Source organism: Ictidomys tridecemlineatus, chromosome 10 (genome assembly GCF_052094955.1).
Source record: "Ictidomys tridecemlineatus isolate mIctTri1 chromosome 10, mIctTri1.hap1, whole genome shotgun sequence".
NCBI lineage: Eukaryota > Metazoa > Chordata > Mammalia > Rodentia > Sciuridae > Ictidomys > Ictidomys tridecemlineatus.
Genome location: NC_135486.1, coordinates 92,864,712 through 92,881,986, shown reverse-complemented (window position 1 = coordinate 92,881,986; position 17,275 = coordinate 92,864,712). Strand labels below are relative to the sequence as shown.

Here is a 17,275-nt window from a genome sequence, read left to right as displayed (position 1 = left end):
TATATGTCATAGAAATAAGGCTTTCTTAGGCACAGGTAATAATAAAATACTATAAGTAATCTGTGCAGATATATTAGTCAATATCTAAATAAGCACTGAGCCAAATTGTATTTATTTCTTAAGACTTAGTTTAACTTACTCTTTGGAATCTTTTTCAGCCAGAGTTGGAGTGTGATGTAGGAATAGTTCTGCATGTGGCTTCTAGTCTTTACTGTACTACTGTGTCTTGAATTGCCCCTTTGCATTTGTAAAATAAAGAAATTGGGCCAAATTATGCCAGAGGGCTTTTTAAAAACTCTATTTATAAGAGAATTCACTTCTATTTGCACTAAATATACAGCACTAATATTTACAAACCTCTGAATATCTAAGCACTCAGAAATAAAATGACAAACCTCTGAGTATGTAAGTACTCAGAAATAACACTAATGAAGAAGTTAGGGCTCTCCCTACAATACTTAACCTCAGTTGTGCACTCTGCCCTTTTAAAAATCCCTATCAAATGTGCTACCTTCAACAAAGTGTGTATAGTTTATAGTCAAAAGTATTGTTACATGAGTTATTTCTTTTTTTAATTTGAAATTGTTACATCCATATTAGTATCTCATGCTTTCTCAGCAAACCTGATAGTAGTCAGTATACCTAGTGCCAGATCTAAGATTTAAATATCATTCTTCAATAAAAGGTACAAATCTTTATTTAGAGAAATGACTGATTCCAGACCAGCGACAGGGAAAATCTAAGATTAGCTGGAACATTAAGTGAAAATAAACAAACAAATATAAAATTATTATATCACATTAAAAGTCATATAAATCATGTGAAGGAGCTCTCAGTGCCAAATCTAGAACAATATTTGCAACAAAATAAATGATGATAGTATTGGATAATAAACCCTAGAATAAGATAAATATCAGTGCATCCCTATTTTCTTAAATACATGGGGTAAAGGAGTAGTCCTTCTTTATAGTAGGATTCCAATTATAAATTAATGAGTAATTAGGGAAATGAAAATTCACTATTAGACAAACACCATGATAACAACTATTTCAGAGAAGAACTATCAGTGGATGCTTAAAATGTGTGGATGGAGTTTTAATGAGGAAAAAGGACATTGGCATGTTTCAAAGTACTTCTCCACAAGATAATTATAAAGAGAGACATCACAAGTAGTGTGAAGAAACCTGGCAGACATATCTCATTTACCAGGTAATCAAAGTTAACATCACCAATAATATAATATAGTGACATTCGATACCACTGGTGTGATACATTGGCAAGAGCACAGTTGTATATTCTTGCTCAAAATGTATAGCCTCACTCTAATCATTAGAAAACATCAGAGAAATTCAAGTTGAGAATGTTACAAAATACATGCCTAGTAATCTTTAAAAAATGTCAAAGTCATAAGATACAAGGAAAAAATGAAGCAACTTGTCAAAGTCTAACAGATCAGATTGTCAGATTTTGGTAATAGACTATGGAAACAAGACATGGTATCCTAAATGCAATGTAGGATACTAAATTGCTTTCTGAACCAAGGAACAAAATAACAGTTATAGTCTAAAAACTTGCAAAAATTAAATAAGTCTGTAGATTAGTTAATAGTATAATATTAATTTCATGTGTTACATAATAGTAGTTTGATTATATGAGATGTTCTTATAGAGGAAGCTGGTTGAAGAGCATGCAGGAACTCTGAACTATTTATGTAACTTCTAAGTCTAAAATTGTTCAAATTAAAACCATGTTTTTAAATCCTGATCAAAACGAAGCAAAAATTCTCTTTATTTTTGAGTTCTAATAGTATTTCTGAAAAAAGAATTTTCAAAATTATTTTAATAAACATAACAAAAGAGAAAATATTGAAACATAATAACTCAACTTAGAAAACACATAACCTATCCGAAGCTCATTCTCAAATCTGTGACCATTCCTTAGCCTTTCTAGTAAAATGACTGTTAATTAGCCCCCGAGATCTTAAACAGGTCCTTTGTACTTTTTTTGGGTTGCCTCCACATTCGATAGTGTCAACTTATTTCCCCACCATTTCAGAGCTGGTCTCCTTGAAATTGGAGTCAAAGATAAATTAGGCTTATTCCTTCATTAAGACTTTTCTTTTAGATTTGCTTTGGATTGTGAGAGACATTACTGTTTGCCAAACCACTGGAGGACTAGAATGGCTGACACAATAAATGAGCAATTAGTTATACTAACATTTACATATTTATAATACTTTGTGTGTGCCAATCCAGGCCTAATGGTAATTGATTTCCTGAATATTTTTTCTTTTCATTATTATAACAATTTCGTGTCTTCTAGCTCCACTTTATATCTAAAGAAGGAAACTGAGGCTCAGAAAAAAGGTTAAATATCTTGCCAAAATAATACACTAAATACATGGAAAACCAAGATTTAAATCCAGGTCTGTATGATTCTGGATTCTAAAGTATTCTGTTGTTTCCTTTTTCTAGTTAATCCAACAGAAAATATATATACGTGTTGAATATAATATTTAGAAACATCAATAGGAAAGTAGTTTGGTCATACTATCAGCATATATACATACAGAAACATCATCCAAGCAGTTACTATGTCCGTACTCCTTTTGAATTTACCATAGCGTCTAGCAAGACTCAAGCCCTGTAATAATTAGATTTCAGATTCATTGTATGACAAAACTAAAGCAACAAAAAGGAAATAATACTGAACTCTACTCTCTACATAGCAATTTTCCCTGTAGCTATTATCTTCATTCTTCTTCCTTCTCTAAAAATATTTAAGCACTTACATTAGTTTTCTACTGCTACCATAACAAATTATCATATACTTGATTGTTTAAATAAAACAAATGTATTACATTACAACCATCTTAGGTCTCAGTGGGCTAAAATCTTATGTGAATGTTACATTCCTTACTGGAAGTTCATAGGAAGGATCCCTTTCCTTGCTCATTCAGATTACAGATCCTTCTGGGTATATGAGGACCCCATTTCCTTGCTGGCTGAGGGCCATTCCCAGCCTACAGAGGGTACCTGGATTCCTTGGCTTATGATCCCTTTGCTCCATCTTTAGGGCCACCAGTACAGGTCAAGGCTCTGTAATATTAGACTGACTCCTACTTCTTAATATCATCTCCCACACTCCTGCTTTCATTTCTTCCACTTCTAGAGTTCATATTATTAATTGGCCCATCTAGATAATCCAGGATAATCTTCCCATCTCAAAGGTCATCACCTTAGTCACATCTACAAAATCCATTTTACCATTAAAGCTATGATTTTCATGGAGTTGGAGGATTAGAATGTGAATGTCTTTAGGAAGTCATTATTCTGTAGACCACAACCCCCCACACAATAAAATCCACCAGAATCCACAAACCACATGCTAATATTAATAGTAATCATAGAAAACGTGAGTATGTAACAGAAGTGAGTCTGTATTATGTATTTGGGGAGTTCAAATCTCAATTGAGTCGAATGTATGAAAGATGATATGTCTTGAGCTCTGTAATGTTTTGAACAATCAATAAAAAAAATTAAAACAAAAAATAGTAATCATAGATAACTTATATTGGGTACTATATGCCAAGTAATGTTCTAAATTGTGTTTTGCATAAGTTAATCTAATTTTCATCATACCATAATGAGGCAGATGACAGCCCCATAGATGAGGAAATAAAGATTAAAAAAAGACAGTAGATCATTTATAGAGTCACTGCTAATAAGTGTGATCTGAGATTTGAAGCAGGTGGTCTGAGTCTGGGAATTATGCCATTAACCTCTACACTACCATAAGTTATGCAGATGGTTTGATACTTATGATATTTTGAGCAACTAATTAATAGTAAAGATAGGTAACCTGCTTATATGCAAGCAGGTTACTCATTGTTGGTCTTTTGGGTAAATGATATTTTTCCCTACTAGCTCAGAAAAAAGGAAGTACATGAATGATTGAAAATGAATGTAACTTACTTAGATTATTTTACTCATTGTCACTGTTGTACTAAGAATAAATGTCCGTGTTTGTTAAATCAGTTCCTTCTTAACAATTGAATTAAGATGGTAATTATCATGCAATTCATTGGCATCCTGTTGTAGCACCCATGATAATGCAGTTTTCTCTCTCCCTTAAACTATGTTCTTTGAGGTTAGTGATGAAATTTTTTATATTATGTATTTCAGCACTTAGCAGAATAATAATGAGTGGGTGAATGGATTAGTTAGGTAATTAAATGATTACTATAACTGTCAGTCCACTTGTACCCTGCTCTTAAAGTTTAATGAGTTAATTTGAGTTCAAAATGTTGCAGACATGATGATCTCCAAATCTTACATATAATAAAGATAGTAAAATGACTATATATTCATAAAATGACTATATATTCATAAAATCCATTATAATGCCTGTAATATTGAACATTTTCTATCTGATACTCATTGGGCTAAATACTTCTTATACGTTTTCAATATTCACTACATACCTATTTAGTAATTTATTAGCTTTAAATATGTGGAAACTAAGGACAAGAAGAGTTCATATCACTCTTCCAAGATGATTTATGGACTTAGTAGAGCCAGAATATTAACCAATGCTTAATTGACTCTAAATTCTTTGCTTTTATCTATTGCCTCCTTATTTCTTTTCCAAATATAAATCCATTGTTGTATATTATTATCACCTTGTCTCTCAAGTAACAGAGTAAAATATCAAAACAGTTTTTAAAATCTATAAACACTCTAGTTCTGTTAAATTTCCATTTATAGAATTAGCACCTTACTCTAGAAAACATAATTTTTTAATTTTTTTGTTATTGTTAAGAATTCAGGAATTCTTTTTAATTAACATAGAGTAAAATCAACTTTCTTATTGATATACAGTTCTTCAAGCTTTTGTAACATATACACACATACATACACATGCTCAAACACATTCACATAGCAACCACTACAGTCAAGGCAATGAACTGTTCCATCATTGAAAAACTCAGGGGTGTGATACCGTTTTAGTTATATATTTCTTCCACTCAAAATCCTGCACAACTGTTATCTGTTCTCTGTCACTGTAGTATTTTTCTTTTGGAGAATATCTTAAAAATGGTATCCAATCTGGAAAGCAGTATGGAGACTCCTTTAAAAACTTGGAATGGAACCACCATTTGACCCAGCTATCCCACTCCTCGGTTTATACCCAGAGGACTTAAAATCAGTTATACCCTAAGGACTTAAAATCAGCATACTGTAGTCACACAGCCACATCAATATTTATAGCAGCTCAATTCACAATAGCTAAACTGTGGAAGCAACCTAGATGCCCTTCAATAGATGAATGAATAAAGTAACTGTAGTATACATACACAATGGAATATTACTCAGCATTAAAAGAATAGAATTATGGCATTTGCAGGTAAATGGGTAGAGTTGAAGAATATCATGCTAAGTGAAGTAAGCCAACCCCCCAAAACAAAGGCCTAATGTTCTTTCTGATAAGTGGATGCTGATCCATAATGGGGAGGGGATGGGAAAAATGGAGGAATGGTATATGGGAGCATGAAAGATGGTGAGATGAACATCATTACCTAGATACACATATGACTGCACATATGGTGCAAAGCTACATTGTGTACAACCATAGAAATGTAAAGTTGAGCTGCAGTTGTGTATGATGAATCAGAATACATTCTACTGTCATATATACCTAATTAAAATAAATTAATTATTTTTAAAAATGGTATCAAGACAATGTGAAATATTTTGTGTTTGACTCCTTCATTCAGCATGCCTTTGAAAATCAGTCAGATGTATTATTGCATACCTCAACAGTTTGATCCTTTTTATTGATGAGTACTATTCCATTGTATGGTTGTACCACAGTTTATTTATCCATTCAGCTGTTGAAGAACATTTGGGGGTGATTTCCAGTTTATAAAGATAATGAATAAAGTTGTTATAAACATTAGTGTACAGATTTTTGGGTGAGGGTAAACACAAGTTTTTATCTCTCTAGGGTAAGAACCTAGAAGTAGAATTGTTACATCTTATGTTAAATATATATTTAATGTTTTAAGAAACTGCCAAACTTTTACCAGAGTATTTGTACCACATTCTCCATCAGAGATTCAATTTCTCTAGGTCCCCACAAGCATTCGATTTTATCAATATTTTTTGCTTTAACCATTCTAATAGGTGATTTTCATGATAGGTATGGTTTCAATCTTCCTTTCTCTAATACCTAGTGAAACTGAACATATTTTCACATTTACTTACTATATCTAGATGTATATACTTATATATGTAGATGTATATGTCATCTCAGTGAAGTATCTGTTAACATATTTTGCATATTTTTTTGAGTTTCTTCATTAAATTTTATAGTCCTTTATAATTGTAGTAAGTACTTTTTCCCCAAACTATCCTTTTTCTTCATTCTCTTTAGCTAGGCTTTCCCAGAACAAAGTTTTAAATTTCAAGTCCAGATTATCACTTTTTCAATTTATAGATCATGCTCTTGATATCATATCCAAGAGTTCTTTCTTTAACTCAGATCATTAGGATTTTCTCCTTTGTTTTCTTTATAATTAGGCACATGATTGATGCTGTATTAATTTTTTTTTAATGTTAGGTTGAAGTAAGGTTAATTTCTTTCTTTCTTTGTTTGATGTGGAAGCCCAGTAGTTTCAACACCGTTGAAAAAATTACCCTTTCTCAATTGAATGGGCTTTGAACCTGTGTTAATAACTAATTGATCATATTTGTGTGAGTCTTTGTCTGGACTCTGTCCTATTCTGTTGATCTCTGTGTCCCTTTGACAATACTATATAATCCTGATTTCTATGTAAGAAGTCTTAAATTTAGGGAATGTTATTTCTTCAGCTTTATTTTTTCCATGAAATTGTTTTTAATATTATAGTTCCTTTGCCTTTCCATGTAAATTCTAGAATAATCTCATCTGTATTAAAGCTAATCCTACTGAGATGTTGATTTGAATTTCATTAAATCTATAGATAAGTTTAAAGAGAACCCATATATTTATTATGTTGAGGAGAATTTCAATTTGTGAACTTTATATCTCTACATTTCTTTAGGTCTTTGATTTCTTAGTGTATTATAGTATCAGAATATAGATCATCTTCATATTTTGTTGCAATTACACCTACTTATTTCTTTTTTCAGGAAAGGAGCTATTATGAATGACTTGTGGTTTTTTTCCTTAGTTTCCAGTTGTTCTTTACTAATATATAGCAATATGACTGATTTTTATGTGTTGATTTGGTTCTAGGAGTTTCTTGTAGTTTCCTTGTGATTTTCTATGTAGACAATCTTGTCCTCTACAAATAGGGGCAGTCTGTTTCTTCCTTTCTAATATATCTGCCTTTTATTTAGTTTTATTGACATGGCCGGATGCCAAGAATGGTAACAGTGGATATGCTTGCCTTTTACCCCAATATTGAGTAAAAGCATTTACTCTTTCACCTTTAAGAATAATGTTAACTGGGGAAGGGCAAGAAGAGAATTTCAGTAGATTAGATAAAAGGGAACAAAAGGAAGGGAAGGGTAAAGGAATAGGAAAGAAAGTAGAAAGAATCTTAACATAATTTTTCTATGTACACATATGAAAATAAGCTAAGAGATCCTCACCACTGTGCCTATCCACAAGAATGAGGTCCTGATTAGAAGATATATCCCGTGCTTATATAATTTTATCAACATAGATTCTACTGTTGGGTATAACTAAGAAGAATCAATAAAATAAAATTTAAAACAAGAATAATGTTAACTATTTTATAGATGCTCTTTATCAAATTTAGTATGTTCCCAGCTATTCCTATTTTGCTGAGTTTTCATTATGAATAGATGAGATTTCTGGATGCTTTTTCTGTATCACTAGTTTTTAAACACTTTTTATCATTTCAAATTAACATGTGACTTTTGCTTTTTTAGCATTTTAGTATGGTAAAGTGAATTAATGAATATTCAAATATATTCAAATATTCAAATACTCATTCATATTGAATGAACCTTGATTCCCTAAAAAGCTCCGTGTGGTCATTTTTATATATTGCTCAACAAATGGGACTTACTTAAACTAAAAAGTTTTTTCACAGCAAGAGAAACAATAAGAGAAGTAAATCGGGAGCCTACATCATGGGAACAAATTTTTACTCCTCACACTTCAGATAGAGCCTTAATATCCAGAGTATACAAAGAACTAAAAAAAATTAGACAATAAGACAATATATTGCTGAATTTGATTTGCTAATACTTCTTTGAAGATTTTTGTGTCATTTTCCACTGAGGATATTGGTCTATAGCTTTGCTTTTCTTTTTATACTATTGTGCATAATTTTATTATCAGAATAATGTTAACCTGATAAAATGTGTTAGAAAGTATTCCTTTACCTTTTCTTGAAAAAAAAGTGTTCAAATTTACAGTTATTCTTCTTTAAATGTCTGATAAATTTGTAAGTAAAATCATACACATGGTTGTTTTGTTTTAGAAGAATGTTATAAAAGTCAGTTTTTAAATAGCTACAAGAATATTCAGGTTATTTATTTCATCTTGGATAAGTTTTAGTATTTTATGGTTCTGGAGAAATTTTTCATTTCATTTCAAAGTTTTCACATTTATGTGTGTAAAGTGGTTCATAGTATTCCTATATTAACCATTTACTATCCACTAGTTCTATACTGATATTCCCTTTTCATTTTTGATATTAATAATTTGTGTCTTCCCTCTATTTTATGTTTGTCAATCTTACTAAAGGTTTGCAGTTGTTTTGATCTTTTCAAAGAACCAGCTTTTTGTTTCATTGAATTTCTCTATTTTTCTATGATAATTTTGTTGATTTCTGATCTTAATTATTTCATTCTGTGTTTTTTTTTCCTGGGTATATTTTGCTCCACTTTTTCTTCTTTTGTAACATGGCACCTTAGAATTATTGAGGTCTTCTTTTATTGCAAAAGTACTTAATGCTATAAATGTCCCTCAAAACACTCATTTATAGAGATATACCACAAACTTTTATTGACTTTTAATTTACATCTTTGTTCCATAGATTCTTTTTTTTTTAAAGAGAGAGTGAGAGAGGAGAGAGAGAGAGAGAGAGAATTTTTTTAATATTTATTTTTTAGTTCTCGGCGGACACAACATCTTTTTTTTTTTTAAAGAGAGAGTGAGAGAGGAGAGAGAGAGAGAGAATTTTGAATATTTATTTTTTAGTTCTCGGTGGACACAACATCTTTGTTGGTATGTGGTGCTGAGGATCGAACCCGGGCCGCACGCATGCCAGGCGAGCGCGCTACCGCTTGAGCCACATCCCCAGCCCTGTTCCATAGATTCTTTAGAAGTGAAATGTATAGAGATTTTCTTATTATCATTCAGCTATTGATATCAGTTTAAATTCATTCAGGTCAATGAAACTTTGTATGGTTTCATTTCTTATATTTTGTTAAATGTTATTTTATGATCCTTTATATGTTGTATATTATGAATGTTCTGCATGCACTTGAAAGGAATGTGTATTCTGCTGTTTGAGAGTAGAGTGTTCTACATAAATACCAGTTGGATTTACTTGTTGGTATGGCCTAGTTCTTCTGTATCCTTGGTGAATTTTTGTCTAGTTGTTCTATCAGTTATTAATATGAAGGGAGTATTGAAGTTTTCAATTATAATTATGGATATCTCTACTTATCTCTTTTAAAACTCTGTTGTTAAATGCATACATATTTAAGATTATTATGTTTTCTTGGTGAAATTACTCTTTTCATTATGCAGTATTTCTTTTTATCCTTGGTAATTTTCTTAGCTTTAACAGTGTACTGTCTGGTATTAATATAATCACTCTAGATTTATTTTTATCAATATTGCATGACATAATTTTTCATCCTTTTGATTTTCAACCTATTGATTTAATTAAATTTAAAATAATTTTGTAGCTAGCATGTAAATGGAGCTTGTTTTTTCCCCTTTGTATTCTGATAATCTTTATCCCTTAATTGCTTCTTTAGACCATTTACATGTCATATAACTTTTAATGTTAGGGATTAGGTTTACCATTTTAATATTTGCTTTCTATTTGCTTCCTTTTTATCATTCTTCTCATCTTCCTTTCCTAACTTCTTTTGGAGAATTTTTAAAAATATGTATTTATTTAATTAATTTATTTAATTTTTCACTCTATAGATTTTTTAAGTGTTAATATTATAGATCGAAATGTTTATACTTTGGAATACCCAGCTAGCTCAGTTGTTACAACATGAGACTTGGAATGTACATATTTATCTTTTCAGTCTACTTAGAATCAATGTTTTTATCACTCAAGAGGAATATAGAAAACTTAGTGACAAATGGGTTCCATTACCCTCCTTCCTTTATTTTGCAGTTTTTATATATGTCAGATCATTTCTCTTGTTGTTCTTTCATTCTTGACATTTAAAGTGTCCCTCTGATACCATTTGGTTTTGTTGTTGTTGTTGTTGTTGTTTTCTGATGATCTTCCTTTAGCAGTGCTTTTGGAACAGACCTGCTGGCAATGAATTATATTAGCTTTCCTTCATCTGAGAATGTTTTTATTCTATTTTCCTTCATTCCTGAAGGACATTTTCACTGTATATAGAACTTTGAGCTGACTGGGTGTTTTTTGTTCTTTTAGTACTTTAAAGATATTCTACTTCCTTATAGAATACATGATTTCTGATGATAAGTCTATAGTCTTTCAAATCATTTCTCAGTAGTCATGCATCATTTTCTCTGGCTCTTTGACCCATTTTTGCCCAGTGGAAACATCTTACAAAACTATAATGGAAATCACAGCTAGCATTATTGAGATTGATATTTATAGTCAAATACAGAACAATTCCATTACTGCAGAGCTAGTATCCTCTCATGTAATTTCTTGCTCTCCTTTGCTTCATCCCTAAACCTTGGCAACCAAGGGTTCTATTCTGTTCTCCATATATAATTTTGCATTTTCAAGAATGTCATGTAAATTATATAGTATGTAATGTTTGGAATGGCTTTTTCACTTTCCATGATTTTATGATTTCCATGATCAAAGATGTTGCATGTATCAATAGTTTGTTCCTTTTATTGCTAAGTATTTTGTGACTTATTTTTCATGTTATACTTTGCCTTTATTTGAAAATAACAGTCTTATTATTCAGGGGTTTTACTCACTTTTATATATGCTTTGGAATTTAGAAGCCTGAAGAGCATTCTACTGTTCCTTTTTATATTGAATTTAGGTTAACCAATCATAATGTGTTGACATTATTGTCCTATAGAGGAAAATCCTTTGTACAGATAGATTTTATTGCTTTACTCCCTTTGTATTTCCTGAATTAGACATAAGATCAGAACACATTAGGGAAGGTGCTGTGACTTCATGAATGAATGCAAACAAAGCTATTCCTGGACAGCACATTTGAAAAACAGAGCATTTACATTACAAGTCAAAATTAGGATATTTTTTGTTTCTTTAAGCAACATGGTTTTAGTTCTTCAACCAAAATACTTACTGAAATGATGAGAAGAGGAGAATGGAGACTTTCAGTTTTTACATTGTATGTAATAATGCTGGGAATAGATTCTAAAATATGTTAAATTTTCATCTAAAGAGGCTAGATTTTATCCCAACCAAACATGAAGGAAGGAAGAAATGAAGAAATCATTTAAATGAATTCCAGACAGTTTTTTTTTATTTTTTATTTTTAGTTGTCAATGGATCTTTTTAATTTTATTTACTTATATGCAGTGCTGAGATGGATCTCAGGGTCTCACACATGCCAGGCAATTGCTGTACCACTGAGCCACAACTCCAGCCCTAGACAGTTTTTTTAATCATATATAATAACTAAGTAGAAAAATTAGTAATTTTAAAATGTCATTTCATTGTAATGCATTCTGCTGTCATGTATAAATTTTTAAAATGTCATTTTAACTTTTAACATCAGTGTTATAGTTCATCTTAACAAGTGATAAGTCTGATAAGTCTGTTTATTTGAGGATAAATAAAGGACATAGATATACAATAATAAGTAACTATAATACCATCATTTAATTGCCCAGCTGGCATACTGTTTTTTATTTTGGTTTAAGTAGGTGCACTGGAGAGGAAAAAAGGTGAGAGATATTAGAGGTTTACAGGTATTTGGCAAACACTGGCATACATTCTTATTTTTGTAAACCCTTGATAAGAACTTTTAAATTATTAATTATTGTGCTGATAGAAAGTACAGAATGAGAATTTTTTAGAAGTTAATCACATAATTATCTTAGTGTTTTTATGTTGATCTAAAATGATTTGTACTTATTTTAACTATTTTTTATATAGTGATCATCTTTAAATATTAGTATAAAAGCTAAAATCTGCTAAATAATGTACCTACTAATCCAGAGCACTTAAAGAAATTCATTGAATGCAAAGATATTTTACTTAATTAGTGATGTTTCTCAACAAACTAAAGAGAAATTTAATATCAAGATTTTTCAGCTGACATATTTAGTGAGATTTGTATGTGGTGCAGATACCTATATTATGTTTAAAATATTCTGATTAGCCAGGAACAGTGATTCATGCCTATAATCCCAGTGGCTCAGGAGGCTAAGGCAGAAATTCAGAGTCATTCTCAGCAACTTAGAAGGCCCTAAGCAACTTGGCGAGACCCTCTCTCAAAATAAAAAAAAGAAATGGGCTGGGGGTATGGCTTAATAATTAAGCACCCCTGGGTTCAATTATCAGGACCAAAAATTAATTAATTAATTAAAATTATTCTGATTATAATTAGAACATATACTCTGCTATAGTTAAAAGAGCAGTTTCTAACTCCTTCATGTCTTCTAATATATTCATGTGTTCTTAATAAATTTTCATGATAAATAAAATGTACCCAAATATATAAAACATTTTGCCAAAGTATGCATTTATAATATAAAATATTTACTCTGTATCTATTCTGTATTAAATACATTAAATAGCCTACTACAAACACAGGGGGGGAAGGCAGAATCACAAACATGTAGAGTTTCTCTAAGGAACAGAGTAGAAGAAAAAATATAGTGCCTTAGATATTTGCTTTGGGCACAGTGACATTTGGTTTAGTCTTTCTAGTTTTCTAGTGCAGAAGTGTGTAATGGAAAGGGCTCTGAAGTCAATCAGATCTGCATACAAATTCCAGTTCTTCCATCTAATAGCTGTGTGTCCATGGGCAAATTATTTAACTTCTCCAACCCTCAACTTTTTTTTTTGCTTTTTTCAATTTATAAAGTAGATTGTTATGACTTGACACAGTGGTGCACATCTGCAATTCCAGCATCTTGGGAGGCTGAGGCAGTAGGATCACGAGTTCAAAGCCAGCCTCTGCAACTTAGTGAGGCCCTAAGCAACTCAGTGAGATCCTGTCTCTAAAACTATTTTTTAAAAAGGCTGGGGATGTGAATCATTGGTTAAGTGCCCCCGAGTTCAATCCCCAGTACCTACCCACATCCAAAAAAAGTTGTTATGAAGGTTAAAAGAAACAAGTTTATGAAACATTTAGCAAAGTACCTGGACCACAGAAATATGTGCTTTGGAAAATAAATGGAAAAAAATCATTTTACTTATAGATATAGCTCTTTTCCTAAAATACTACTAAAATCCTAGTATGCTTATGCAGGTTGAACATTCATAATCTGAAAATCCAAAATTTGAAATTCTTTGAGCACTGACATGACACCACTAGTGGTTCACACCTGACTTTGTGTGACAGGTCATAGTAAAAATGTAGGCACCCTAATAACACTGTAAGAAGTTATGTTCAGGCTATGTGGATAAAGGTATATCTAAAACAAATGAGTTTCACATTTAGACCTGGGTTCTATCCCCAAGATAACTCATTTATATATGTCAATATTTAAAAATCTGAAATTCAAAATGCTTCTGGTTCTAAGCATTTCAGATAAAGGATACTAAATCTATAACTCCAAAATATGTATAATTTCAGAATTATATCTAAATATACATTGATATCTTAGATTTGTCTAAGACATCTTTGTGTTTTTATTACAAAACTAACTGCTTAATACTTCTATAAAGCACTACTTTTCAACAATGCAGTCCCATATATGTAAAAGAAAAAAAATCCAAATTAAATATAATCTGAACTAATTCTTTTCAGATTTCTAGAAGCTAAAATGTTTGTGGCAAATATGTCTCTTTTAATCCCCTGTTCTTTGATTTCAGCAGGAAAGGAAGGGCAAGAAATCCTGGGGCCTGAAGCTCAGGCAGATGATGCAGGATGTACAGGTACTCTTGCCATTTTCTCATACGATAGCCTTTGAAGGAGGTCTTTTGTGCCACCAGTTTTTGCATTTGTGAATCCTGAATTTAATTTATTTCCTCCCCTTTTATCTTGTCCTCCTAAAATGTTTAAGTAGGCATTTGGAGCACTACATGAAAAGTTAGAAATTAATATTCTTTAAATACAATGTAAATTTACAGATTTACATAATATAGCATATTTTGCAATCTATAAGTATGTCCAGTGTAATCTACAAATGATATAAAAACTTTTACAATTTAAATTTATATCAAATTTTTTACCAAAGTTATGGAAATACACATCTATTAACTATATATTTTTTAAGAGAGAGAGAAAGAAAGGGAGGGGGGGAGAGAGAGAGAGAAAGAGAGAATTTTAATATTTATTTTTTAGTTTTCGGCGGACACAACATCTTTGTTGGTAGGTGGTGCTGAGGATCGAACCCAGGCTGCATACAAGCCAGGCAAGCGTGCTACAGCTTGAGCCACATCCCCAGCCCTATTAACTATATTTTGAGTTTCATTATTAGTTTCTAGGATCTGCTTTGAATTGCCCACAAGACAGACAGCAAAAGAGGAAAAAAATAAGCAATTATAAGGGTTATGTACAAACAAGATGAGAATCATGAATATTGCCGAGTTGAGTGAACATATCACAAAAAATACAAGAAAATCAAATTTTTTTCTTACAATTTCTGTATAATTGATTCAGATTAGGATTAAGAAGCAAAAAAAGTAAATGGAAAACTTAAATCATGTATAATTGTACCAGAGACATTTTATTGTGTCCCTCAAGTCAGGTAGAACTATTAGAATATAAAATTAAAAACTGAATTCCAAATTATTAAAACATTCCCCTAAAATATATACTTCAAAGTAGTATATTTTGTGTACTCAGGCATATATTTTTAACTCTTGATATTAAAATTTTCAATTTACCAAAAAGTTAAACAAATGACTGCTTTCCATCTGAATTCAATACTTGTTAACATTTTTGCCGAATTTTCCACTATACATGTATTAGTTGAACCATTTCTTAGTAAATCATAGAAATCATGACATTTCATAATTAATCTCTAATAAATAAGTACCTTTTCTTAAGTAACAAAACTCAGCCTTCATGTATCTCCAATAAACAATGCATTCTCTTATATGATAAAACTGATAGTAATTCCCTAGTAATATATTAGTCCACATTCAGATTTTCTCAACTGTTCCTAAAATGTCTTTTATAGCCTTCTTTAATAAAATTGTTTCTTATATTAGTGCATTATAATTATAGATATTATCAGGTTCATTTTGACATACTCATAAATGCATATAACATAATTTGCTCCTTTTTTATCTCCAATACTACCTCCTTTCCTTCCCTTCTCCCTCCACTTGAGGCTCTTCCTGTACTCTATGCTTCTTCCTTCTGTTAATTTATTTTTTTAATTGGTGCATTATACTTATACATATAAGTTGATTCATTTTGATATATTCATACATACACATAGCATAATTTGGTCAATTACATTCTGCAGTTCCTCTCTTTTCCCATGGTTTCTCCCTCCCCCTCAATTCCTTTCTCGTCTGTGCTATTCTCCCTCATATTTTCACGAGAACTCCCTTTTTAAAATTTCTTCTCTCTAGTTTTTGCAAATGAGAGAAAACATTCAGCCCTTCACTTTGAGTTAGGCTTATTTCACTTAGCATTATGTTCTCCAATTCCATCTGTTTATCAGCATATGACATAATTTCATTCTTCTTTATGGCTGATTAAAATTTCATTGTGTAAATATTCTGCATTTTTAAAATCTTTTTTGTTGAGGAACAGAACACTTAGACCATTTTCTTAACTTGGCTATTGTGAATTGTGCTGCTCTAAACATTGGTATGCATTTATCACTACAGTATGCTCATTTTGTTCTTTTGGATAAATACAAAGAAGTAGGATAGCTGGATCATATGGTAGGTCCATTCCTAGGCTTTTGAGGAATCTCTGTACTGCTTTCCAGAGTGGTACTACTAATTGGCAGTCCCACCAACAATGCATGAGTGTATCTTTTTTTCTTATACCTTCATGAGCATTTATTTATATTCCTGATGATTGCCATTCTAACTGGACTGAAATGAAATCTCTGTGTAGTTTTTATTTGCATTCTCCTTATTTCTGTTTTCATATATTTGTTTGCCATTTGCAGTTCTTCTTTTGAGAAATATCTGTTTAGTTCATTTATCCATTTATTGATTGAGTTATTGGTTTTGATGGTAAATTCTTTGAGTTCTCTGTATATTTGGGATATTAATCTCCTGTTAGAAGAGTTAAAATTATTTTCCCCTCATTTTTAGGCCCTCTCTTCATGATCTTAATTGTTTCTTTTATTGTGCAGAAGCTTTTTAATTTAAAGTCATTACACTTATCGATTCTTCATTTATTTCTGGAGCTTTAGGAGTCAATAAGGAAATCAGTGCCTAAACCAATATGTTGGAGTTTGACCCTGTTTTCCTTCAGCAGTTGCAGGGTTTCTGGTCTAACACTTAGGTTTTTCATTCAATTTGAGTTGATTTTTTTGTGTAGGGTGAAAGATACGGATCAAGTTTCATGCTTCTACATATGAATATCCAGTTATCCCAGTACCATTTTATTTAAAAGGCCATATTTTTTCTTGTGTGTTTTTGGTAACTTTGTCAAGGATCAGATTTCTATCTATGCAGATTTGTCTTTGTGTCTTCCTTTCTATATCATGGGTTTTTATATTTATTTTTATGCTAGAATCATGCATTTTTTGTTACTGTAGCTCTGTAGTATAATTAGAGATCTGGTATTGTAATGCCACCTGCATCACTCTTATTGTTTAGTCTTACTTTGGCTATTCTGGTTTTTTTTATTCTTCTATATGAATTTTAAAACATTTTTCTGGTTCCATGAAGAATGTCATTGGCATTCTGATAGAATCACATTGCATCTGTATATTGCTTTTAATAAGATGGCCA

General features: G+C 31.2%; 1 protein-coding gene across 7 annotated transcripts in view; it reads left to right on the top strand.

Annotated features, from left to right (window-relative positions):
- Positions 1 to 17,275, top strand: part of Zeb1 (zinc finger E-box binding homeobox 1) — a 160,100-nt gene that overhangs the window by 115,790 nt on the left and 27,035 nt on the right. For 3 of the 7 annotated variants that reach the window (XM_005330807.5, XM_021730179.3, XM_040278065.2), the window contains exon 3: positions 14,219 to 14,281. The exons of 2 other annotated variants lie outside the window; for them this stretch is intronic. In XM_005330807.5, coding sequence (XP_005330864.2) covers positions 14,219 to 14,281 — 63 coding nt within the window. The remainder of the gene's footprint in view (positions 1 to 14,218; positions 14,282 to 17,275) is intronic. 2 more of the 7 variants (XM_005330808.5, XM_078023441.1) reach the window with 1 other exon arrangement.